At 40.5% G+C, this 25,215-nt stretch overlaps 1 protein-coding gene across 1 annotated transcript; it reads right to left on the bottom strand.

Annotated features, from left to right (window-relative positions):
- Positions 1-9,116: 9,116 nt before the first annotated feature.
- On the bottom strand, positions 9,117-9,774 carry LOC143037026 (uncharacterized). The gene is made up of 2 exons (XM_076205130.1): positions 9,326-9,774; positions 9,117-9,270 (listed from the first exon to the last, which is right to left on the bottom strand). The coding sequence occupies exons 1-2, from the start codon at positions 9,772-9,774 to the stop codon at positions 9,117-9,119; spliced, it is 603 nt and encodes a 200-aa protein (XP_076061245.1).
- Between the last annotated feature and the right edge of the window lie 15,441 nt (positions 9,775-25,215).

Here is a 25,215-nt window from a genome sequence, read left to right as displayed (position 1 = left end):
TATTCTACCCATCTTCCACTCACCGTCTTTACTTCCATTAACACCTGTCCGTCTGCACCCTTTACCATCTCTCTGTCCGAATGCCATTTCTTTTCAGTTCTACATTTTTTTATTCTCTTCAAAATTCTCAATCGTCTTACCCCACATTCGCTTCCTTCTTGTCCTCCTTCACATTGACTCTTGCTTATTCTCTCTTCTGTACTTTTCATTTCTTCTTTGCATCCATTTCTTATATGTCCACCTATTTTTTCCGCCACTGCCCTCATTTCTCCATCTCACCACTCACTGGCTTTCTTACTGTTCCTCGTGTCCTTATAAGATACCTTACTAAATGCCTTGTAATTGTAGAAAAGGGTTATCTATACCATGGTCAAATTTGTGGATTAGGAAATATTGTACATCCATAACTGGGAAATGCATCAAATGTATGTAGAAAATAGACTCGTTTTATATTGGTTATTTGTCCCATACCCTGAACGTTTGTGGTAAGAGTGTCTGTTTTATTGCATTCTGTGTCTTCTTGAAATGCGTACCCTTAATTTGTTTGCTGGTGCTAGTGCCAAGCCTTGTGCGACCTCCAATAGTTACCGCCCTCTAATCTAACATCCTGTCCTTTACAACCATCTCAGTGAATTTTTATTTAAGGAATTCCCCCATTCATTCCGGGAGAATCCCTATATATTCTAATGTCCACATAATCTTTTGTGAGGAACCTTAAAAACGGTTCCTCGAAATCCAGATATACACAGTCCGCCAACGATTTCTCTCATGTAGTACATAGATCGCCCCTGAGGCAAAACATAACACATTTGAAACACATGTTTTTCCTTTTCTGAAACAGGATTTGATATCTGCCAAGATCTCATTTTTTTATATGTCTTTCACAAATCTCACACAATTTAGTTATCATAGTGGTCAAGTACACTTGTATAAAATTCATGGCCTCTTCTTGCTTCCATGCTTATAAATTGGTACCACATCAGCCCTCTTCCATTATTTAGTCACTTTTCTTTCTTCTCAGCTCATCATTCTTGTCCGCCAATTGTTCTCTGCTCTTTTTGAGTATCCAGTCGGAGATCCCGTTAGTGTTTTTTTTTTTTTTTTTTTTTTTTTCATCTAGGGCCTCTAGTAGTTTCTATAATTCTCTCAATATTTATATCATTGAATGCGACGCTTCTAGTTCTTCCTTTTCCCTTTACATCTTCATTGTTGAATGCAGAATTAAAATTTATCATTTCAACTTGAGTTTTTGTATCTTCACAAAATATTTTGTCTGTTTTTTTTACCTTGGTAATTCCTTCACTGTGTCTCAGATTATATCATATCTATATAACAGATAAGACTTTACATTTATCAGTTATTCCTTCTTCAAAATTTCTCTCTTCCATTTATAATTCTTGTGTATTCGATTGTGGTTCTTTTGTAATCTTTCTTCATTATGTCGATCTCTTTTTCTCCTCAGATTTTTTTTCTTTTTTTTTCCAATTTTCTGTCCCCCTTACTTCCCCACACCATAGTTGGAAACATTAAAAAAAACATATCTCCTCTTTTTTTCTGATTTTCATGCAATCTGTTTCTTTAACAAATTTCCTTAATCCTGTAAGATTTACTCCCCTAAAGTTGCATCAACCTTGTCTCTGTGACTCAATTTGGTTCAACACCCCTTATTACCATATGGAATGCTTTCATGATCACTGAAAGACACAGGTATTCCATAGATTTAGTAACATAAGTTAAGCTAACAGTGAGTCCTAGCTGGTGGTATGCCATGGTTACAATGCGTATTGTGATTGTGCGCGTTCGTTTATCTGTTATAATACAAGAAAACGAACTACGCACCTGGAACGAAGTCGGTCTCCATTTGTCAAAATTTATTTGACTTATTTATGCATTTCTGTTTATTTGTTTATTTACATATTTATCTATTTATGCACATATTCATTTAAATATGTGCTATCGATATTATATTTATTAATAGTAGTAGTAGTAATATTATCACAATTATCATTATAATCATTATTATTATTATCAGTATTATTATGATTATCATCATTATTATTATCATTATTATTATTATTGTTATTATTATTGTTATTATTATTGTTATTATTATTATTATTATTATCATTATTATTATTATTATTATTATCATTATTATTATTATTATTATTATTATTATTATTATTATTATTATTTATTATTTATTATTATTATTATTATTCATTTTTATCAGGGATATTGTACAACCCGACCCATCTGCAGCAAACTGGTTTCTTATCCTTCGAGCACGCGTTGGTGTATATGTGTTTTTGTGTTGTAATTTCATGCTCACACGCCTGCGCACGCTCAGCCCTGTATGAAACGCAAACGCCCTCTCTTCGTTCTTATCAAGAGTGTTTACATGATCATTTCTTGACGGGTCCATGTCAGCAGTCGACACTCTCTGCCTCGGATCGGTTCGGCTCGACTCGGCTCGAGTCGGGTCGGCTCGGAGGCCTGTGCTCTCAGGTCGTGAATCAACTGTAATGGTTTCAATCGTTATTACTTTATGATTCATTTGATCATCCACTCACATATACTTGGAAATAAAACTCTTCTCACCTAACCTGGATTTGATTTTGCCAATGTATCCATGATGTCAAAATTACCAACTTCGTTTGGCTTGTCGGGCACTAGCCAGACTGTATGTAACCAAACGAGCACCCATACTAGCATACATTTCTAAGTTTAAGACCAAATTCAACAAGTCCCGATTTGATGCAGATAGGAATAATTGTATGACCAAAATACCTGAAGAAATCGTTTTTATATATATCTTTTCACTATATCATCAAATTTATATTAGGAACTTAGTGAAAACCATTGAAAAATTGGAATGAGTTAAACGAAAAGACCTGGGGCTCGCGAACATTATAGGAACGCACCGTTCGACGGACCATCAAGCAAAGTGGTGTTTGCTGAGCACCCATCGGGTTGGAGAAACCCTGCTGCCTTGGACGAACTTGCAGCAAAATCTGGACGGTTAATGCAATTCAACAACACAGAATGTAAAGTGAAACCACGTGTTGTTTGTCTAAAGCAGGAATAGAATAGAATTTCTTGTGGGTAGGGGCAGGCAACCTGGGTCTCTGCACTTCCCGATCTAGTCCTTCGTTCGCTTCCGTTGCAGAAAATTCTAGACTGTTCAGACCGTCTGTGAACGACAGGTGCGAGCGTGCGAGCAGGCAAGCACAGGCAAGCGGTCACTTGCAGGCCATCTTGTACATACTGTACACAGTGTACAGGCCCTGGGAATCTGGCTCGCCCTCTCGCTCTTCCGTTCACGGAAGCAATTTGAGGGTCAACATTGGAGGTCCTCTTCCAGAGCCGGCGATCTTTAAAATGCCATTTATTCTTATCATTTAATATACACACATAATGCAATGTTCTTTATAAGGTGATGGTGCTCAAGTTTTTATCTCAATATCCTACGTGTTACAAACATTTTAGTAGTATTAGCAAATCTGTAATGTTTATGTGTCATGTGTGTACTGATTGGTATTACTCAGGACTGTCTGGTCCCCTTAACCCCCTACGTATGCTGTCTGTGTAACTTAGTGTAGAAAATCTGTCTATTGAGGACCACAATGGAAATAAGCTTGCATGTTTTGTTTGTTTTGTGTTATCCTCGGCATTTGTAATTGTTATTTCGAACTACGTGTTTTTTCATTATCTGCACTTCATGTATATTGATTCAATGCCAAATAAAGTAATATATATATATATATATATGTGTGTGTGTGTGTGTGTGTGTGTGTGTGTGTGTGTATTACAGGGTAGACATGAAGGCACTGTGGGAGGTATTGCAGATATATAGGATAGGAGGAAAGCTTTTAAGAGCAGTCAAGAGATTTTACGAGTAGTAGAACTTGTGTTGGAATTAGAAATGGAGAGAGTGACTTGTTTGAGGTAAAGATGGGACTTCGTCAGGGATGCGTTATGTCGCCTTGGTTGTTCAATTTATCCATGGATGGGGTGGTGCGAGAGGTAAATGCAAGGATAGTGGGCCAGGGATTGGAGATGATTAAAGAAAACGTAGAAAAGTGGGAGATAAGCCAGTTGTTGTTTGCTGACGACACTGCACTTGTAGCAGGATCAGAGGAGGGATTGAGGAAGTTAGTGACAGAGTTTGGGAAGGTATGAGAAAGAAGTTAGTTGAAGATAAATGTGTGTAAAGGTAAGGTGATGAGATGTACAAGGGGAGTAAGTGGCAGCAGACTGGAAGTGAGTATTAAGGGGGAGAGACTGGAAGAAGTGGATAGTCTTAGATACTTGGGTGCGAACGTGGCGGAAAAGGGAGTGGAGGTGGAGGTAGAATGTAGATCGAGAGACGCAAGTTAATGCCTTGGGGGATTAAAAAGTGTGATGAGAAATAGACATTTGGGAATGGATGCTAAGAGGAGATTGTATGAAGGAGTGATTGTGCCGACAGCACTGTATGGGGCTGAAACATGGAACATAAAAGAGGAGTTTGAATGTGTTTGAGATGTGGTGCTTGAGAAGTATGATAGGGGTTACTAGGCTGGATAGAGTGAGAAATGAGGAGGTGAGGAGGAGAACGGGGGTGGAGAATGAGTTTGGAAATAGGGTTGATGAAAGAGTATTAGGATGATCAGGACACATGGAAAGAATGAGTGAAAAAATACTAGTAAAAGAGGTATGGAAGGTAGAGGTGGATGGAGTGAAGATGAGGGGGCGACCTAAGATGAGATGAGATGGATGGATGGATGGATGGGTGGGGTAAAAGGGGCATTGGGAAAGGGGGGAATGCCTGTTCAAGAAGGACGGGGAAGGACAGAAGATAGGGTTGAATGGAGAATGGTTGTGTATGGATGATGTTGTGATACATGATGGGGAGTGGGTGGGAAATGGGAGGGGGGTGAGGGAATATGTGTGAAAAATTGATTGACACAGCCCGAAGGGATTTCTCCCTGTCTTCTCCTTTTCTGCATGAGGGGACGGAGAGGGGGGATCGCTGATTTAATGAAGCGGCCTTGCTGTGGATGTGCTGTGTCTTGCGACACTGCTTCTGACCCAGGGCAGTGGGCGAGATGCAGGGATGACTCGTCATCCAGGAGGAGCCAAGATAAGAGGGAGGGAAGGGGGTGGATGGGAGTGGAGTATGTTGGGGATGGAATGGGTGGGAGTGAAGTGGTTTTTATGCGTTTGTTTTTTTGGCTACCTCCCTTGTAAGGGGGAAGAAGCCGGTGTAAAATCATGGTAGATCGCGCAACGAAATTGAGCACAAGAAATATGTACTTGCGTGAGTGCTCCGTCGCCCGGTGTATTCCTCTTGGGGAAACCCGCTAGCATTTATCGTGTGGGAGGCCGGAACCATGTTCCTCGCCACATTTGTTGTGATGTTAAAAAAAATATATATATATATATGATGAATGGTTTAGACAGATGAGAGACTGGGTGGAGGAAGAATAAGCGAAGATGGGCTGGAACTTTTTATTGCTTATACGTTTCGACCGACTCGGTCTTCTTCAGTAAGCTGTCTACAAACAGTTGGACCACATATTTATACATCCGAGGATGGGAACAAGGACAGGTCACCCCGCCGGCTGTCTGGGGATTCCCTTTCCCGTATCAAGCATACGTTTCCCAATTGTATTTATAATTAATCTACTTGTTGCCTCTGACAAACAAACAAAACCTTCCCTGTCATTGATGTTTTCATAATAATTAATGTAGGCAGCTTCAACAGTCTTCCTCATGTCTCTCCTTAATCCCGTGTGTAGAACCTCGACTCCATCCCAGTGGGGCAAATGTCCAGACCGGTCAGCATGTTGGACGAGTGAGTTAGAAGTCCTGTGTGACCTCAAGTCTCTTTTGTGCTCAGCTACGCGTTTCTCGACGCCTCGACCTGACTCACCGTAATATGAAGATGAGCAACTACCGCAAGGAATGCGATAGATGGTACTGAGGGCGTTTTGGGACAGTCCTTTTATATTCTTGGTCTTGACCATTTTTCCAATTTTGGAATTGGACGTCCTTGCTATTTTTATCCCACTCTTCCCAAGAAATCTGTCAATGCCTTCAGTTTTTCTAGAGTTAGGAACCGAAATATACTGTACCTTATTATCCTCGGACGACTGGACATTTGGTCTCATGAAAATGTTCCTAGCCACTCCTTTCAGCTTTTTAATCATTCCCCCTGGATATTTTAACTTCTTAAAGGCATTAGTTATGTAGGCTAATTCATCTTCTAAAAATTCCTCACTGCAAATCCTAAAAGCTCTGAGGAAGAAGCCTATGAGCACGCCGGTCTTCACTCGCTCGCTGTGTCCTGAGAAGTAGTGCACAAAGTCATCTCTGTTGGTAGGTTTTCGGTACACTGAGAATCTTACTCCTTCATCCCTCCTGTGCACCAACGTGTCAAGGAATGGTAACTTATGGTCGTCTTCCATCTCCACAGTGAATTGAATACCTTTATGGACTCTATTGAGTCTACCTAGCTTATGTCCAATGTCGATATTCTCCGGCACTATCACAATAACGTCGTCCACATACCTTAGCCACGTGGTGCCTCTACCCATGGTCCTTCTATATTCGTCTTCCTCCAACGTTTCCATAAAAAGACAGGCTAGCACCGCAGAAAGAGGACTTCCCATGGCGAGACCTCTGTGTTGTTTATATTCCTTACCATTGAACGTAAATACACCGAATTTTACACATAGGGATATAAGTTTAACATAATCACTCCTGGGAACTGGTAATTCGTCATTACTAAGACTGTCTATGACTCTCTTGGCGAGTGAAGACCGGCGTGCTCATAGGCTTCTTCCTCAGAGCTTTTAGGATTTGCAGTGAGGAATTTTTAGAAGATGAATTAGCCTACATAACTAATGCCTTTAAGAAGTTAAAATATCCAGGGGGAATGATTAAAAAGCTGAAAGGAGTGGCTAGGAACATTTTCATGAGACCAAATGTCCAGTCGTCCGAGGATAATAAGGTACAGTATATTTCGGTTCCTAACTCTAGAAAAACTGAAGGCATTGACAGATTTCTTGGGAAGAGTGGGATAAAAATAGCAAGGACGTCCAATTCCAAAATTGGAAAAATGGTCAAGACCAAGAATATAAAAGGACTGTCCCAAAACGCCCTCAGTACCATCTATCGCATTCCTTGCGGTAGTTGCTCATCTTCATATTACGGTGAGTCAGGTCGAGGCGTCGAGAAACGCGTAGCTGAGCACAAAAGAGACTTGAGGTCACACAGGACTTCTAACTCACTCGTCCAACATGCTGACCGGTCTGGACATTTGCCCCACTGGGATGGAGTCGAGGTTCTACACACGGGATTAAGGAGAGACATGAGGAAGACTGTTGAAGCTGCCTACATTAATTATTATGAAAACATCAATGACAGGGAAGGTTTTGTTTGTTTGTCAGAGGCAACAAGTAGATTAATTATAAATACAATTGGGAAACGTATGCTTGATACGGGAAAGGGAATCCCCAGACAGCCGGCGGGGTGACCTGTCCTTGTTCCCATCCTCGGATGTATAAATATGTGGTCCAACTGTTTGTAGACAGCTTACTGAAGAAGACCGAGTCGGTCGAAACGTATAAGCAATAAAAAGTTCCAGCCCATCTTCGCTTATTCTTCCTCCACTCAGTCTCTCATATATATATATATATATAACCCAGCTTAAACTGTCGGGCTCTGCGATAGATAACCTATGTTTGACCCATGCACTATATCGTGTACAGGTGACTTTTGATCCCACAAGGTGCTGAGATGGACAGACTTATGGTGGTGGTGTGGCTGTGTGTATGCTTTGACTTGGCAGCTCACTATGAAGGGGATTACGACAATGGTATATACACACATTCATACATCGAGCTTCCTATGAGAATAAATATCCGCATTTTAAGTATTAATGTTGGTCATTCGGCATCGAATAACTCTCAATCTTTCTTTGAACATTGTAACATTATAGTGCAAAAGTGACGTGCCTCTCTGATGTACGAACAAGTGTTCACTAAACCAAATTTCGACAATGGACATCGAAAATTTTTACATTTTAAGGGAGTAAGTGTTTGTTTTTAGCATTTTAAGTGCTTCTAAACAGCAAATTCTGAACCTTATACAATTGGCAGGTAAACTAAAGGACGATTCTCTGGTGGGTAATACTAGTCAATGCTGACTAAATTTGCGTGAACTTGCATTTTAATTTTGATACACTAGTTAAGTCCAGTAGTTTTTATTACAATATTTCTAAGCCAGATAGTTAAAGTGTCCTTATATTGTGAAAATAGGATTAAAGTAATTCTGTTCACCACAAGTCAAATTCCTTAAGACAATTAATGGTCAACATAAAAGAATTATATCCAAGGCATCAAACATTGGGAGCTCACGTTTTGATGAAGGCTCATACCAGCATGTAGGTAGGAACTATCCATGTGGCACCTGAGGATATGAATAATGAATCCTATGTACAAAGTGGGATCTGCTTTGCATGGACCCATAACGCTAGACAGCGCCCAGGCCTGACGAAGTGCGCATTTGATATGAACACTAAACATAAATCTCAAGGCTTCGAGAATGTCGAGGTGATCCTAAATTCATCAGATGGCTGGACTGGGTCATAGGATTACAGTAGATTGATGCAGACACTAAAAACTGTTAAGGAACTGTAAGTATGGCTAACCTTACTAAACAGGTTGATGAAACTAAGGAGGTAAAAACAAAGGTACCTCATTCTACTGAGACCCGTAAACATCACACAACCACCTCACCCAATGTATATTAGGCAGTACATCCTCAAAGAAGTTACTGAAATTAGAGAAAGCGAGAAAAAAGTAAGACCAATAGTTCTGAGGCGTACTGGGATCAGATCCTAATATTTTTGTGCTGAGTTTAGATAATCAGTTCGTATATGCTCAAATGAGCTCACTAACGCAATTTCAATGAAAAATCTAGTAAGAGAAGTTACAAATGACCACAAGAGAAAAAAACTATTGACAGCGCCAAGGAGACTCACAGAACCACATCAGTACTACACCGTCTGCATATCTTCATAACCCCAAAATGCCTGGACCTTGGTCTTGGTTCTAGAGGTATAGAGTTCAGTTCAAGCTGTCTCTTTTCTTTGTATAATGGCTCAAGAGTGCAACCAGGCCCTCCAACGATTCAGCTGGAGGTGCAGTATCATCGGCGATGAGAAGATCATTGACCTTGACGTTGCCAATGGATGCTCCGGAATGACATTGATCGATGACTCTGCACAATACTCAGTCCATGCAGAAGCTAAAATGGAGCGAAGACGCACCTTTACCTTATTCCTGAATCAACAGTAAAGCCGGACACATCTCCACCATACTTTACAGCATTCTCTGTCTCAAAGTATAAACCAGCCATCAAGTTTTTAGTAATCCACGCAGGAATCCCACAGCTCTGCAGAAGATCCCAAACCATCCCACGATGCACTGCGTCACGCGCTTTCTTGAGGTCAACATATGCTGCAAGAAAACCCTGTTGAAACTCACGTTGGCGTTCCACAAGAGCACGAAACGCTAGGATCCGACCAGTTGTCGATTTATAGGGCGTGATCCCAGACTGCTCAGGCCTCTGAAACTTTAGTAGATTTGAACGACCTTGTGCCAGAAACAAATGGACGAGCATCTTGTCCGGCACACTGACCAATGCAATATTGCGGTAGTTGAAGTCCTGCCGGTTCCTTCCCCACCTTCCAGATAAGGATGGCCAGGCCCTTTTTTCAGTCATGGGGAATGGTGCTAGTAAGTCAAACACCAAACAGGGCTGCTTGCAACCCATGGGTCATGGTCTCACCTACGGCTTTCAGCAACTCCGCGCTGATGTTGCAGATGCCAGCCGCCTTTCCACCCTTCAACTTACATCCTCTTTAACCTACCCCAAAAAGGACGGAGTTTCATCTATCAGTGGACTGGTAACCACCAAGGATAAGCTGGCCACTCGGGGTGGTCATCCATAGGCAACTGCACAAAGTACTCGGCAAAGATAATTCGCCCCTATACAGGGCTGCCAATCAGCTGTTCGGACCCAGTCACAGAATTGGAGGTGAGTTTCTTCAGGGCTCAGTAAGCAGGTCTGAGGTCATTATTTTGGACTGAAATTTCCCTTGACATCCTTAGTGATTTTCCTAATGCACCATCATCTGTTTTCGTGAGAGTAGAGTCCACCGATTCGGAGTCATGTATTGGTTCATGTCCGTAGCCATTCTGGCAGCACGGCCCTGCTCGTCAGTGTCTCACGCGACGCCACACCACTGCTCGACTATCAACGGTCTCCAATTCACTCCTCGGAAACTTTCAGAATTTCACTTTTTTTTTTTTTTTTTTTTTAGGATACCCAAGGGTGTCAAACACTGAACCAATTAGCAATTGTTACCGCATACATTTGGGCATACACATAATCCCTGAGCATCTTCAGATGAAATCCAAATGCATTACGTCTCGGGATTCTCCCGAACTTGATACGTAGTCTGATTGTTGTTGCGACCACAAGTCTGTGATCAGCATTCCTGCAAACCCTGGACCTCGGCAAGATCTTTCAACGAGTGACAACAAGTATGTGATCGATCTGATTTGCCATTCCTCCGGTATTGCTATACCAATTCCATCGATGTGGCTCTCGTCTCTAGATCCAGGAATCAGCAATCCTCATCCTTCTGGGCAAAATTCAGAAGAGAATTGTTAGTGGTTCTGCCCTTGTTCCAGAGCGATGGGGTCCAATACACACACACACACACACACACACACACACACACACACACACACACACACACACACACAAATATATATATATATATATATATATATATATATGTGTGTGTGTGTGTGTGTGTGTGTGTGTGTGTGAGTGTGTGTGTGTAATCTTAAATTAATTCTTTAAGGTCTGGTAGCATTTCTGCAAAAGACTTCAAGAGAGTCTGTCCCATTAACAAGAAAGTCGAGTTAGATATGTATCTTTCGATCGAGGTGCCTGATTTAACTCCTTTGCTGGCGATGGGCGCCACGAAGCATTGAAGCAGCCAGAATAAAAGGAAAAAGTACCATCCGGTAAGGAAGGGGTTAGATGACACTGGAAGGAAAAGTGTCATCAGGTACGAAAAGATTAACTGTAACCGAGTCTCCCCAGAAGTTACATTGTGGAGTAATATGACAGGATATTTTTTTTTTACCCGTCTTTAAAGATATGTATCACATTGATTGTGGTCGCTTAAATTAGTTTTCGGTTGGACATACAATTTGAATCCTGGAAACACGTAGCGTAATCGTGCCATATACTTCGCCCTCTTGTCATGAATGAAATCGCCTGATGTCATTAAAGTATGCACTTTTTGAGCTTTAATGGGTAAACGTCATCACTAGGACGCACAGCGTGGGTAGAGAGTTCCGTTCAACATCGTTCTGAAATATTATGGAAACAGTTTATCAGATTTTTTTTTCAAATTCATTTAACTTGATAACAATGTTCACAACATACTTTTGCTATTTTTAAAGAGAAGTATTCAACCAGTCCAAAATTATTCCAGAGGTCAGTAATATAAATTATATAGGATTATATAGATTGGACTTTGCAAACTTGATTTAGATTTAAACATAATTGTATATTTAACATTTAATATGCATAAAGCTGTATTTTACTGCTGCTACCTGGGTCTGAATTAGAATGTTGCAAGTGTGAATATTGGTCAGGTTCGATATTGGTGTCATGATGGTGATAGTGAGTCCGCCGATTGTAGCAAGAGACGGACGAGTTGCATCATCACTGTGTCCATTTCACATTATGATGACGTAGCTCGAAGTACGTGCTAAAGACAAGCATGGACGCCACCCTTTGATCTACTTTACAGTACACTCACCCCAGCAAGAAATGCCCGTGAAAGCTACACACGAAGAAGCAGACATGAGGGAACTGGACCCTAGCAAACCGTGTAGAGGGACCGACAACAAAAGCGCCTCGTGCCACGACGTCTCCCCTGCTTCTAAGGCCCAGACCAGCTGTCTAGCTTGTCTGTCCTTCGAATTCCGGCTTCCTTTCTCCCGGCGTTGCCTCGCCCTACTGACTGCCTTGTCTGTTTTTGTAAGGTCTGATATGGAAGAAGTCGCGAGGGCAGGTTTTTGAGGCTCAACAAAACTGCTTTCGTGTGCCGCGCAACTTCAAGATAACTGTCGATCACAACCCGAACTGTTTTGCCCATCGAAATCACGAAATAATTAACATTAATTGCAGCTGGTAGTAGCAGCTGTTGCAGCTGTGGCGTTATGTTACCGTACAAGGTTGACATAGGCAACTGCGTTATCATCCTCCTGCAAAGTCGTTTGACGGCTAAGGTTGACGGTGAGACATTCTTGTCCTCGCACCTCCCCATGTCGTCGAAGTCGTATGCATAATTATATTCCAAAGAAACACGTGATCGCAATGGCTTCGGCCGCAGCAAAGCTCCTGGTGGAAGGTCATTTTACCTTATTGATTCATGTGGCGTGTTGAGCTTCGATCCCGTTTCATAATTTGGTAACTGTCACATGCCCCTGCCAGCCGGAGCAGTGCACAATGGTGATAGTAATAGAGTCTTAGGTTAAATACCTCCTAGGGGTGAGTAGTTTCTTCATTTATTCCACTTGTAATAATTCTCCCTCCTTCACACGAGAATTATGTTTAAAGTCGTAGTGATTCTTCGCTGTACTGGTATGGTACATCGACCCCTCGGCAACCACGCCGCACTGGATAGGTTCCGTGGCGCCAGAAGACTTTCTTGCATTCACAAGCAGCAACCACCCTTGCATGGACAAGACCCAGAACGACCGAGACCCAGTTCAGAATCGTCCTCAGGACGAATAGAGTCGTTTTACGTTTACCCCAGTATTAGTAAATGAAGTGGTGACTGAATCAAATTTGGCTCGGAGACAGATGAAACAAACACACAATAATAGTCTGACAAAACTATTTCCTTGTATGTTGTATCCGCTTTTCGCAATTCCACTAAAGTGCAAGGTACAGGAGGGCCATTATCAGTATAATACCCGATTGTGCTCTCTCTCTCTCTCTCTCTCACACACACACACACACACACACACACACACACACATACATTCCTTAGATAAACGCTATCGCATGTGTATTTCATTATCACTCTAGTTGAAAAGTATTCTGTAGATTGGACAGTACACTGACAATGTGAGGCCGGGGGGTGTGGGGGTTGGGGCTGGGATGTTAAAAGGAATGCTAGAGGGAGACCTTACTAAAAACTGACGAGGAAGAAGTGCAGTGTGATAATCAAGAGAAATGAAAGCATGAAATATGGAAAGGCAAGGAGAGACTGGCCGAAGAAAAAATACAGAAGTATTGGTCTGTGAAGTAAACCCCGGCCTCCCAGAAAAAAAAGGCGTGCTATTATATATGGAGGAGACAAGAATATGATGAGTATGCGGGAAGGGGAATGGAAGGTCAAATATTTTAAGAATTGTCAGGTAGATAAGAACTAGGAAAGTGTCGTTGGTGGGTTGATTGGCTGCTTGGTTGGTTGGCTAGTCGAGAAGGGAATGAAGGTGTGGTTTTGAAGTGGTGGTGGCGACAGACGAAGCAGCAGCCTGCTGCTGCTGCAGAGGAGTGGTGAGGAGGAGGGGAGTTGGGCGGAGGAACATGAATGAGATGAGGAACGTCGTCATTAGCAAGAATGAGAAGGGAAGTGCAGGTGAAGAAGCTGTTGCTATAGGCAGGTAGTGATGGAGGGAATGCATATAGTGAGGTTTAAGGTGAAGAGGAGAAGGGAAAGAGTATGTGGTTTCAATTTTCATCCTTTGCGTGAGTCGACCACCGGGGTATGACGTAAGCCAGGGCAGCCAACCCTAACGAACTGTAACATGGGGTGGAGGCATGTGCTTCTTATTTATCTTTTATCCCTTCAGATTTTTGTTCCACGTGATAATTTACAATCGTGGAGCATTCCGTCATAGGCACCTATGGATTAAATCTATATTCACATTGATCCAGAAGGATTGAAGATAACGTGCTCCCGTATAGCTTGACGGATATGCCAGCTTCTCTAATAGATGTGAATACAAGTAATGTCAATCTGCCAGCCTGAAACTACATAATGGGCAACAACATATAGCTGGCGAGGATGGCAGCCAGTGGAAATACACTCAAGAGGCCATTTGAGGGTTATCCTTGGTTAGATGCAACCAGGACCAGCTGCCACTTCCTCACTATACCATTACACCCGAATTTTACAGAGGATATGCTCTCCCAATCCAAACAAGGATAAACCTTGCTCGTATCACAGTTGAAGGGCGAACGTATAAAAAGGATAATAAATGATCACTCACGTCTCCATACTCTCGACACCCGAAGGCTAGATTACGTCACTTCTCCGATGAACAAATGAAATTGTATAGGGGCAGGATAGATCGTAGGATGCATGGTTACGTAGGAGCCATAGCGAGAGCAACGTGAACCAACCTTTTGAATGCGACAGATAGTTTGCCTCAGTTCAGTAAAATCGCCTGACGACAGCTAGAGTTAAAACGCTGAGGGTAGTGGTGATGGGTTCCCTATGAATGCAGGTGGCGTGTTCGAAAGGACGAAATAAAAAGAAGAAAAATCGCCTGGAGTGGGACACGGCACGTAGTGTCTCTGTGCGTTCAAATACAGTATACAAGACGAGACACGTTGCAGAGTCCGGGTAGGGGTATCACGACTATGCGATGTGCCCAAATGCTGCACCGTGCATGGATGGGACTAGAAAAAGTAAAGGGATGATTTGCAGTGATATGCCTTATATCATACCGTTCGTTAAGAATGAAAATTCGTGGCCATCGGTGATTATAACGATCATATTGGGATAAATGTAGGTCAGTTGGGATGAAGAAGAGAGATCGTAGTCAGTAGCTGTCTACTTGTAAATGTCTACATATGGCTGTTTTTGCTGTTATAATGGCGAGTGACAGTCACCATGACATGGGGGGTGGCAGATACGAATCGAACCTTCATACCTACGAGGCGAGATGAAGTTTGACTCGCCACAGCGTTGCAATGAAACAGTTTTAAATATGCAACTCGTAGCATTTGCTAAAACCAGCAGGGAGGCCACTAGAAATTCTACCTTCCATTGGAGCGAAGTAAGCCCTTTACTTACTGTAACAAAGGAAGTCTGAGTAAGTTAACGGAGAGAGGGTTCCTATATGCCGAGACTGACGGAGGGTTTTGTGAGTTAGCGCGTTGCAACATCAGGCTGGCTCCTCAACCGACCTTGGGAGTGTTGGCATTCCTGTCTAGCGGAGAATGCCCTTGTTTTAAGGCCCGAAGGAAGGGGTTGGGTAATCGTGGGGGCCACATGTAGATGATAATTGATATAAATTAAAAAGATGCCATGTTTGTACTAAGGACTCCATAGAAGATTTCTTCTGTGGTACCAAGGAAGATGCAAACAGAAAAAGGACCTTTCAAAAGAATAATTGAGGAAATTACACTGTGCTGTGATGCAGGATGTATGCCACTTTCATACAAAGAATGAATAAGTATGACATGGAAGAAGAATCTTGCTAGTTGCTGCTTATGTAATGAGCACATCCGCACCTCCTTTCAAGTGCATTCCTTCACTTTAAAGATGGAACTCTGTGCTCGAAAGGAAAATAGAATGGACGTTCATTTTATTTTACTTTCGTAGATAATTTGTGAATGGTCTTACATTGTGTATCGTGACCGGACACGCAAACATACTGTATATCCAAATGTCTTTTCTCTCTGGTAAGAGGATGGCCGAGTCAAAACATCACTTCCTACATCCACCCCACGCACATAGAGCAAAATAGAAAACACTTGAACAGACGCACATGAAGATACACTGGCAGAAATACAAAGAGGGAAGGATGAATCATGAGCAGGATGAAATTAAGACAGGAGAAACCAAAACACGAAACTCAATGACACGTATGTAAAACACGCGAATTTACACAGTTGTCTTTCAAGGAAATGAACACGGCAAGCCAGATTCATAGGGAAAAGAAAAATTAACACATGGTAAAAGCTCGGCCAGACATGACCAAACTCAAGGAAAAGGGGAAAATCAAAACCAATAGCTCAAAGAGTAAACGGCACAGTACAGGTTATTGTTCTAAAGTGAAACAGAACATTGAAGAAAAGCACCATCACAAACTAAGAAAACCTGCGAGGGAGGAGAGGGAAGACAGACGACAGTAAGCCAAGCAACCTCGCTACTCAAATATGGGCAGCCTAGTCTCAAAACATAATGAACTCCAAAACGAGATTAGGTAAGACAAAACTGACAGCTTGCATAAATAGAAACCAAAGAAGACAACGTGATACAATATGCAACCATGGAAATAAGTGGGTTTCTGTGTGAGGAGATGTACAGTAGTGTAGGAAAAAAGTGATAATGAAAAACAAGTTGACAGCTTGGAGATATCCCTGTTAAATAGGGCATTTCGATAGTATTAAAACCAGAACTTGAACTAGGAACAGAAAGAAACAGAGCCATGGAGAAAAAATTAGCATGAGTCCAAGCTAAAGAACAACACTAGCTGTTGATGGATGAGGCTTACAGAAATAACAAGACTTGTACTGCTTGGCGACTTCATCTGAGCGATAGCAGTGTGTTCAACTTAGCAACACAAAGCTGACACCAGCGATAGCCAATACTTAACCTTTTGTTCACAAGGACAAAAGACGAAGTGACAACCATGCAGTGTGACTCATCGCTGGGCAACAACCGTTGCGCATTCCGATTCGAATTTAAGGATAGTCTGAATAAATTACCTACCCTACTGGAATTCGAACCCTAGGTCTTGTCACGAGGACACGAAGTTCGAAGTGATTGAGTGGTGTCATAGGGTTGCTCATATAGATTAGAATGGTTTACTCAAATGGAGGAATGAAGGAATAGCACAAAAAATAACGCGAAACTATTATCAGTAGTGGAACAAAATTTTGCATACTCCAATGCCCTTTAGTAAAATGTGACTAAGCATTAAATGTTAGGAGTTATGATTGATAAAGCATGCTGACAGGAAACTTATCGTTTCAAAACGAGACAAATACGCGAGAAGTTTTTAGCAGTAGGAAACGATATATATATATATATATATAAATATATATATATATATATATATATATATATATATATATATATATATATATATATATATATATGGAGAATGTGTCTGATAGGGTAGACAGAAAAGCGTTATGTTGTGGATGTATTTGATAAGGTCTTGATTTTTTTTTTTTTTTTTTTTTTTTTTTTTTTTTTTTTTTTTTTTTTTTTTTTTTTTTTAAGTGGTAGAGCTTGTGTGAGGGTATAAAATGGAGAGAGTGAATGGGTTGAGGTGAAGGTAGGGCTGCACCAGGGTTGTGGAATGTCAATATAGTTGTTCAACCTGTATAAGGATGGAGTGGTGCTCGAGGTAAACTTGAGATTGCTGTGCAAGGGGTTGGATCCGGTGAGAAGGAAGGGAAGTGGGAGGTGAGCCAGATGTTGTTTGCGGATGACACTGAGCTTGTATCAGAATCGGAGGAGAGACTGTAACAATTATTTGCGGAGTTTAGGAAGATATGTGGTAAGAAAAGATGGACATTTAAAAAATCAAGGGTGAACTTACTACGGTAAATATAACAAAAGAAAAAATTAAAAAGTGTATAGAGAAACTCAAAGTTAATAAAACACCAGGGACTGACGGTTGGCATCCAAGAATCTTAAAGGGAATGAAAAATGAGATTGTTGTTACATTAGAAATTATCTTTAAAAAATCCATCATATCCGGAGATGTCACAAGAGAATGGAAGCTAGCTAACGTTACTCTAATATTCAAAAAAGGTGACAAAAAGAAACCAAATAACTATAGGCCTATAAGCTTGACTTCAATCGTAGGGAAAATGATGGAAACTATCATCAGAGATACTATCGAACATTATTTAGAAAGTAACTTTGATAAATGATAGCCAGCATGGACTCAGACGGAAACGTTCTTGCATGACTTACCCGAATTCTACAACACAGTCATCTCGAATTGTGACAAAAGAAACAATATAGATTTAATGTATTTAGACTTTGCAAAAGCTTTTGCTACCGTCCTCCAAGAAAGGCTACTAGCTAAATTAGCTTCACACAGAGTAAGTGGTGGCCTATTAAGTTGGACTAGAAATTAGTTGAATGATCGAAAACACAGAGTTGTTTTAAATGTCAAAACTTCTAGATGGAAAAATGTTACGAATGGAGTTCCTCAGGGTTCCGTTCTTGGGCCACTTCTATTCATAGTATATATGAGTGATATAGACCACGGACTAAAATCTACTGTTTCCAAATTTGCTGATACAAAATTGTGCAGAATGGCAAATGATCACTTAAATCAATTAGATATTCAAGAAGATTTAGATAAATTACAGCAATGGTATGAAAAGTGGCTAATGAAATTAACACAAGTAAATGCAAAGTTATGCACATAGGTAAAAATAACATTAAATACGATTGCTTGGGTGCGAATGTGGCAGGAAAGGGAGTGGGGGTGGAGTTAGAATGTAGATTAAGAGAAGTGAGTAAATGTCTTGGTGGATTAAAAAGTGTAATGAGAAATAGACATTTGGGAATGGATGCTAAGAGGAGGTTATATGGAGTGATTGTGCCGACAAAACTGTACGGGGCAGAAACATGGAACATAAGAGAGGAAGAGTTTGAATGTGTTTGAGATGAAATGTCTGAGAAGTATGATAGGGGTAGATAGAGTGAGAAATAAGGAGGTGAGGAGGAGAACAGGGGTGGAAAGGGAGTTGGGAGATGGGGTTGATGAAAGAGCATTAGGATGGTTTGGACACATGAAAAAAATGAGTGAAGAAAGGTTAGTAAAAGAGGTATGGAAGGCAGAGGTGGAAGTAGTGAATATGAGGGGGTGTCCTAGGATGAGATGGATGGATGGGGTAAAAGGGGCATTACGAAAGAGAGGAATGTCTGTTGAGGAAGGACGGGAGGGGACAGAAGATACGGGTGAATGGAGAATGGTTGTGTATGGATGATGCTGTGATGCATGAGGGTGTGGAGATGGGGGGTGAGGGAGTATGTATGAGAAATTAATTTTCTGCATGAGTGGACGGTGACGAGGGTCGCCGAATTAATGAAGCGGCCTTGCTGTGGATGTGCTGTGTCTTGCGACACTGCATCTGACCCAGGGCAGTGGACAGAATGCAGGGATGACCCGTCATCCAGGAGGTGCCAAGATAAGAGGGAGGGAAGAGGGTGGAGGGGAGGGGAGTATGTAGGGGATGGAATGGGTGGGAATGAAGTGGATTTTATGCCTTTGTTTTTTAGCTACCTCACGTGTAAGGGAAAAAACCTTTGGTATATGTATGTGCGATTACAAGTTATTTGGAAATTCTTTAACATAAGTGGATAGTGAGAAGGGTCTCGGGGTAATTATCAGTAACGATCTCAAATCATCTAAGCAGTGTATTTCAGCCTCTGAGAAAGCAAATGAGATTCTAGGACTGATTGCACGATCTTTTGACTTTAAAGTCTATCTCACATTAACAAGCTGTATAAATCGTTAGTTCGTCCACATTGGGAATAAGCTGTTTTCGTATGGTCACCGAATCTCATTAAAGACATTGACAGATTGGAAAAGTACAAGGGCGAGCCACAAAACTGATTCCAAATATCAGAAATAAATCATACGAAAATCGACTAAAACATATGAATCTGTTTTCCCTAAAAAAGTGTAGACTCAGAGGTGACTTGATACAGGTCTTTAAGATTCTAAAGAGGGTTGACAACATCAAAAGTGACAAATTTTTTACACTGAATGAGAATCCGACAAGAAATAATGGTCTCAAAATGTCAGGAAATACATTTAATTTGGAAGTTGGTAGAAACAAATTTGCCAACCGTGTAGTTAATGAATGGAATAAACTTCCTGCAGAGGCAGTGCAATTTAGTTCAGTTCGAAGCTTTAAGATTCGTTTAGATAAACATCTAAGCAAGATGCTGTAATGACTGCCATATTTTATATTATTTGTTAATTTGTTTGTTATTATTTGTCTGTTTATTATTTGCTTGATTTTCATCTATTATTATTCTGTCAATTTATTATTATTTACTATTTACCTATTTGTTTATTATTTATACCTATGCATTTATTTATTTTATTTATTATTATTTATATTATTATATATATATATATATATATATATTTCTTATTTATCATTATTATATTTTTTGCTCATCCGACCTAGTTATAGACCAAAAAGTCTCCTGTCGGCATGCTCCGCCTTTGTAATCCTTTGTAAATTAAGGTGATAAACTGTATAAGGGTGAGGGTGGCAGTGAGTTGGAAGTGAATTGAAAAGATGAGAGGCTGGAGGAAGTTGAGGATATTAAGCATTTAGGTCACATGTAGCAGGGAACGGAGGAGTTAGAGCAGAGGTGGGAAACCTGCGGCCTTCTGCGGCCTTTGATAGTGAAAGTGCCTGGGGACGATTGTGCCCATGATATCATAGAACAGACTTGGAATTTAAATGAGGATTTTTATATATATATAAATTGTTTAACAAGTGTGGGGGGGGTTACATAGATGAATGGAGTGCTAATTGTGGAAATGAGACGGAGAGCAGGGTGGGAACAGAGGTGACATACCGAGTTGATCAAAGAATACCGGGATGGTTTGGGTATGTGGGAAGAATAAAGAAGGACTAGCAAAAACAGTGTGGGAAGTGGAGGTGGAATAAGTAAACATTAGGAAGACCGAGAATGAGGTAGGACGGGATGAAAAGGTCATTGGGTGGAAGAGGAATGTCTGTCGAACAATGAAGGAAATGGGGAAGAGATCGGTGACTGGTGAGTGGTTGTGAGTGTCTAGGAACTGACGCGGCTTGAAGGAATTTCTCCTTTTCTGTTCAGTAAATTTCCGAGTGGAGGAGGGGGAAGGGTCACTTTGGAATGAAGCGGTGGGGGTATACCAGCTTCTGTCGGGTCGGGTCCTGCCGTGAATACGCTGTTTCTTGATAAGTATCTTAGACAAATGATTTGGGTGATGGAGAACATAAACACAGGGGAAGGCTCGGAACCCAAAACACTCTAACGTTTCGTTCTGTGAAGAAGTTCTACGCGAACGAAACGTTAGAGTGTTTAGGGTTCCGAGCCTTCCCCTGTGTTTATGTTTTCCATCATCCAAATGCTGTTTCTTGTTGTATTCCCCCGAGAAAAGGCGGACGGGGAAGAGGGTTGACTCTTCATCCACGTGGAGCTAAGATGGACGGGCAAATGAATTTTTGGGTTGCTGAAGTTGGGTATATGCTTTGACTCAGCCATCTCCCTTATAAAAGGGAAAGGGCCCTTTGACATATGTGTATATAAATGTACGCAACATGTTGTTAATTTGTTTATCCAAATGAATTAAAAAAAAAATCGACCTGTAATTCAGCGTCCTCGGCTGGAAGAATGTTCCATTCATTCACGACACGGTGAAATTGTTTCTACCTACCTCTAGGTTAAATATACGTTTTAGTACCTTGAGACCCTTCTTCACCTGCGGTTAGTATTTAATGTGAAAAAAATAAACGCTGAAGTTCTCAGTTCCATTTAAAATCTTAAAGGATTGTATTACGTTTCCGACTCTGTTACCCTATATATATATATATATATATATATATATATATATATATATATATATATATATATATATATATATATAAAGTTTAAGATCATGTGTTTTAGGGGATTTTTTATTGTTTGTAAAACAAGAGAAAAGAAAAGATATGTGGAAAAGATGTAGCAAGGTACTAGGAAGTAAGAAATACGTACACAGATGCAAGTGTGAATGAAACCAGAAATTTGTGGTAAGGGGGGCCTCGTTCAGAAAAAATGGAAGAAATAAATATAATATATGGCGACATCACTGAAAAATTAAAGTAAATGTCAATACAGTATTAAGAACATTATACTCAAGTAAGGAATTTGGAAGAAGCGACAAAACAAGCAATATGATGGAATTATTTTGGAATATTGATGGAGGAGATTAAAGAAAATGTGTACTGGGAAAGAGCAAAGCAATGGGGGGTAGACAAAGTATCGGAAAGCTAAACCGTTTTCAACAACTCATATAATGAATGCAAATTCCCCTTCAAACTGAGTCCGCTTGGCGTAATTTGTCGTTTATAAGGAGCGATCTGTGCCAGCAAGCATAGTCTCCAAATCAGGATACAATATTGTAAGAGGCGAACGGACGACCACCTCCGAAGACAACTGATATCATGTGACAGTTCAGATTCGGAGCCAAGAGGCCATACGTCTCCTGCCGCGTACTCTGTGTGACATATATAGATAAAATACATTACAGAAAAAAATAGTAGGTGGATTGCATATGTAACTCTTTTGATAAAATACCACAAAAGAGATTGTGGTGGAAGTTGGACAAAAATATGTGGCAACAAAGGTGGATAAATTATATCGGACTAAGGACGAGAATGGGAAACATCCAGACGTAAGTTAAAAATATATATATATGGAGCCTCACAGAAGTCGATACTGTTTTGTTTTTTTCAACATAAGGGATATATAGATACCGAAACATGAATCCAGAATACACAGAATTTAACAGGGGACCTGTTAATATTGTTTTATTATTTATATATGGATCGGTTCTGTGACTGGAATTGAAGATAGTAAGTTGATTTGCATGCTACCCAAAATGTGTTAGCATTTATGATGACTAAAATAAAACGAAATCATTCCACAGACTGGGAAAAGAGGGGTTCAAACATTGAGAATGAAAACGACTACGGAATTATTATAATTGTCAAGATATTTGATTATAATTAGAATAATTTAATCACCATCAAAGAGCGCAAGCATGGTAGAAATAATTAGACTTGCAAAACTTGTATTCAGCCATGTCGACTTTCACATGCCGCGGTCTTTCGGAAACCACACCGAAAAATAAATAGATATAGCGAGGCTTAGTTCAAAGAGCCGCTAAAGTATGAATCCGCTAAAATATGAGTGTATGGACGTAGAAACAGCAAGAACCAGGTAACTGACGCTGACGAAATTTGAATTGACAAAACATGCTTCTTCTTTTTTTCTCTCTCTCTCCTCTCGTTTAGTCTAGGTCAGTATATGTTTTACAGCCATGGCAATTTAATTTCGTCTGTATTATTTGAGTGTGTTTTTGTGTGTGAATGGATTTTGTAGCTGAATTGAGCAATACTTCAATATATCTCCAGCATGGCTCATACAGTAGTTTATTTTGAACTTTGAGTGCTGAACGGAAATATCACTTCAGTGTAGATTCATATTTGCCCACATATTCTTTTTTATGATAAGTTATTTAATCAAATAAAAAACACAAATCTGGCAAGAGTGAGAGTATTTAGGGATGAACAGCTAACATCCAGATTATCCGGTGTTTGTCATTTTTTGGTGAAGACGATGCACACGCAAACAAAATTAAATGAATTACAACTCCTCATATATTAACAACCAAATATGATTAAACTATAAGAATTCACATCAATATCCTCATTATCTCATTTAAAGTTGATGCATAAACACAGTACGTGTATTGCTGTTTGGATTTGGAGAGCTGGTAGAAATTTAGTACATGAGATCTGGTAGCCCATGCAAATTCTCCCCCTTATACACACACACACACACACACACACACACACACACACACACACACACACACACACACACACACACACACACACACACACATATCTACCATGATGGCATGGGAAATTGTCGACCAACCCTGCTTGTAATAGATTTTTAGATCAATTATCGCACTTACTAGTGGCAACTCAACATTCCTATTGACAGATATGGGACATGAAGACTAGATTTATTTTCACATCACATATGAGTAGTGTCACCGTGTCTCTGTACAAACGCTGAGCTGTCACACATTTAAGAAATACTCATTCGTTCGCATAAAAGTGTCATATTTGTGTTCCCTGTTGAGCCACTATGCTTCAGTGCGTCTTACAAAAAGAAAGGCTCGAATGTATGGCAACAGTTCCAGCTGATTAGATGTTGCCATTCAAGTGAGTCTCAAATTTTCTCGTGGAAACGAGACTATCGTTCTCACAACACGTGAACACTGCGTGTTCGCTGGTTCATCTTTTCCCTGGGGAAGGGATACCACTGAAATGAGTGGAGTACCTTCGATAGCCAGAATAGCAGTGATGAATACACTTCGGTACGGATGGATTAATAAGAAATAATTTTGTTCGAACAGTTTGCATATGCGTCAATCCCCGTTTTTTTTCTTCTTCTAAAAACAGTGAGGCGGTTGGTTTTACTGTTAGAAAACATCAAATAATATAATAGATCTCAACACTAATTTAGAATATTTCATAATAATATATCATTATTATTATTATTATTATTATTATTATTATTATTATTATTATTATTAGAGTAGTAGTAGTAGCGTTAATATTATTATTATTATTAGAGTAGTAGTAGTAGTAGTAGCGTTAATATTATTATTATTATTATCATTATTATTATTATCATTATGACAACAACAACAACAGCTCTGGGCCTTTCGCAGGTTTTCCGCGCGGATTAGCTGTGTTTACGATTTGCTTGAGCCCACCACTACATTTTTTTTTTTTTTTTTTTTTTTTCCAGGGACAGATACGTCTCTTGTGAATGAAGATTGTACGTACGGTACCTTTTAAACCCAGGCCCATGTCATTGCCAGTGAGATCAATGGTGATTTACAGAGACTAATAATTTTCTCTGATATGACTGGGGTAGCCAGACCCAACTAGTGCATGTTTGTGTGCTCTCCTGTATTTGTGTGTGTTTCTCCACGGCCTTGGATTACGTATTGTACTCGTGATTGACAACTATTACGCTCCCGGATGAGAGTTCAAATTTCATACATTGTCCGGTCTACGGGTGTGTGTGTGTGTGTGTGTGTGCGTGCACGCGCGCGCGTTCACCTTTATTAAGGTGTAAAGGGAGTGGATAGACGCAAAAGGTGTAAAGGGAGTGGATAGATGCGAGTGGGACCCCCCTTTTTTTTTTTTTTTTTTTTTTTTTTTTTTTAATGCAACGAGCAACGGGCTGCGCCCGACCCCGCTACGTAGGATTCGGACCTTCGGGCGAGGTCGCTTCGCTCGCAGTCAATCAGGGGTCGGAGGGGACGTGTCTCCTTGAGGGAT

Source organism: Oratosquilla oratoria, chromosome 21 (genome assembly GCF_046742065.1).
Source record: "Oratosquilla oratoria isolate Oo_2021 chromosome 21, ASM4674206v1, whole genome shotgun sequence".
Lineage (NCBI taxonomy): Eukaryota > Metazoa > Arthropoda > Malacostraca > Stomatopoda > Squillidae > Oratosquilla > Oratosquilla oratoria.
Note: the sequence above shows the minus strand (reverse complement) of the source record. Positions and strands in the feature narration are given on the sequence as shown.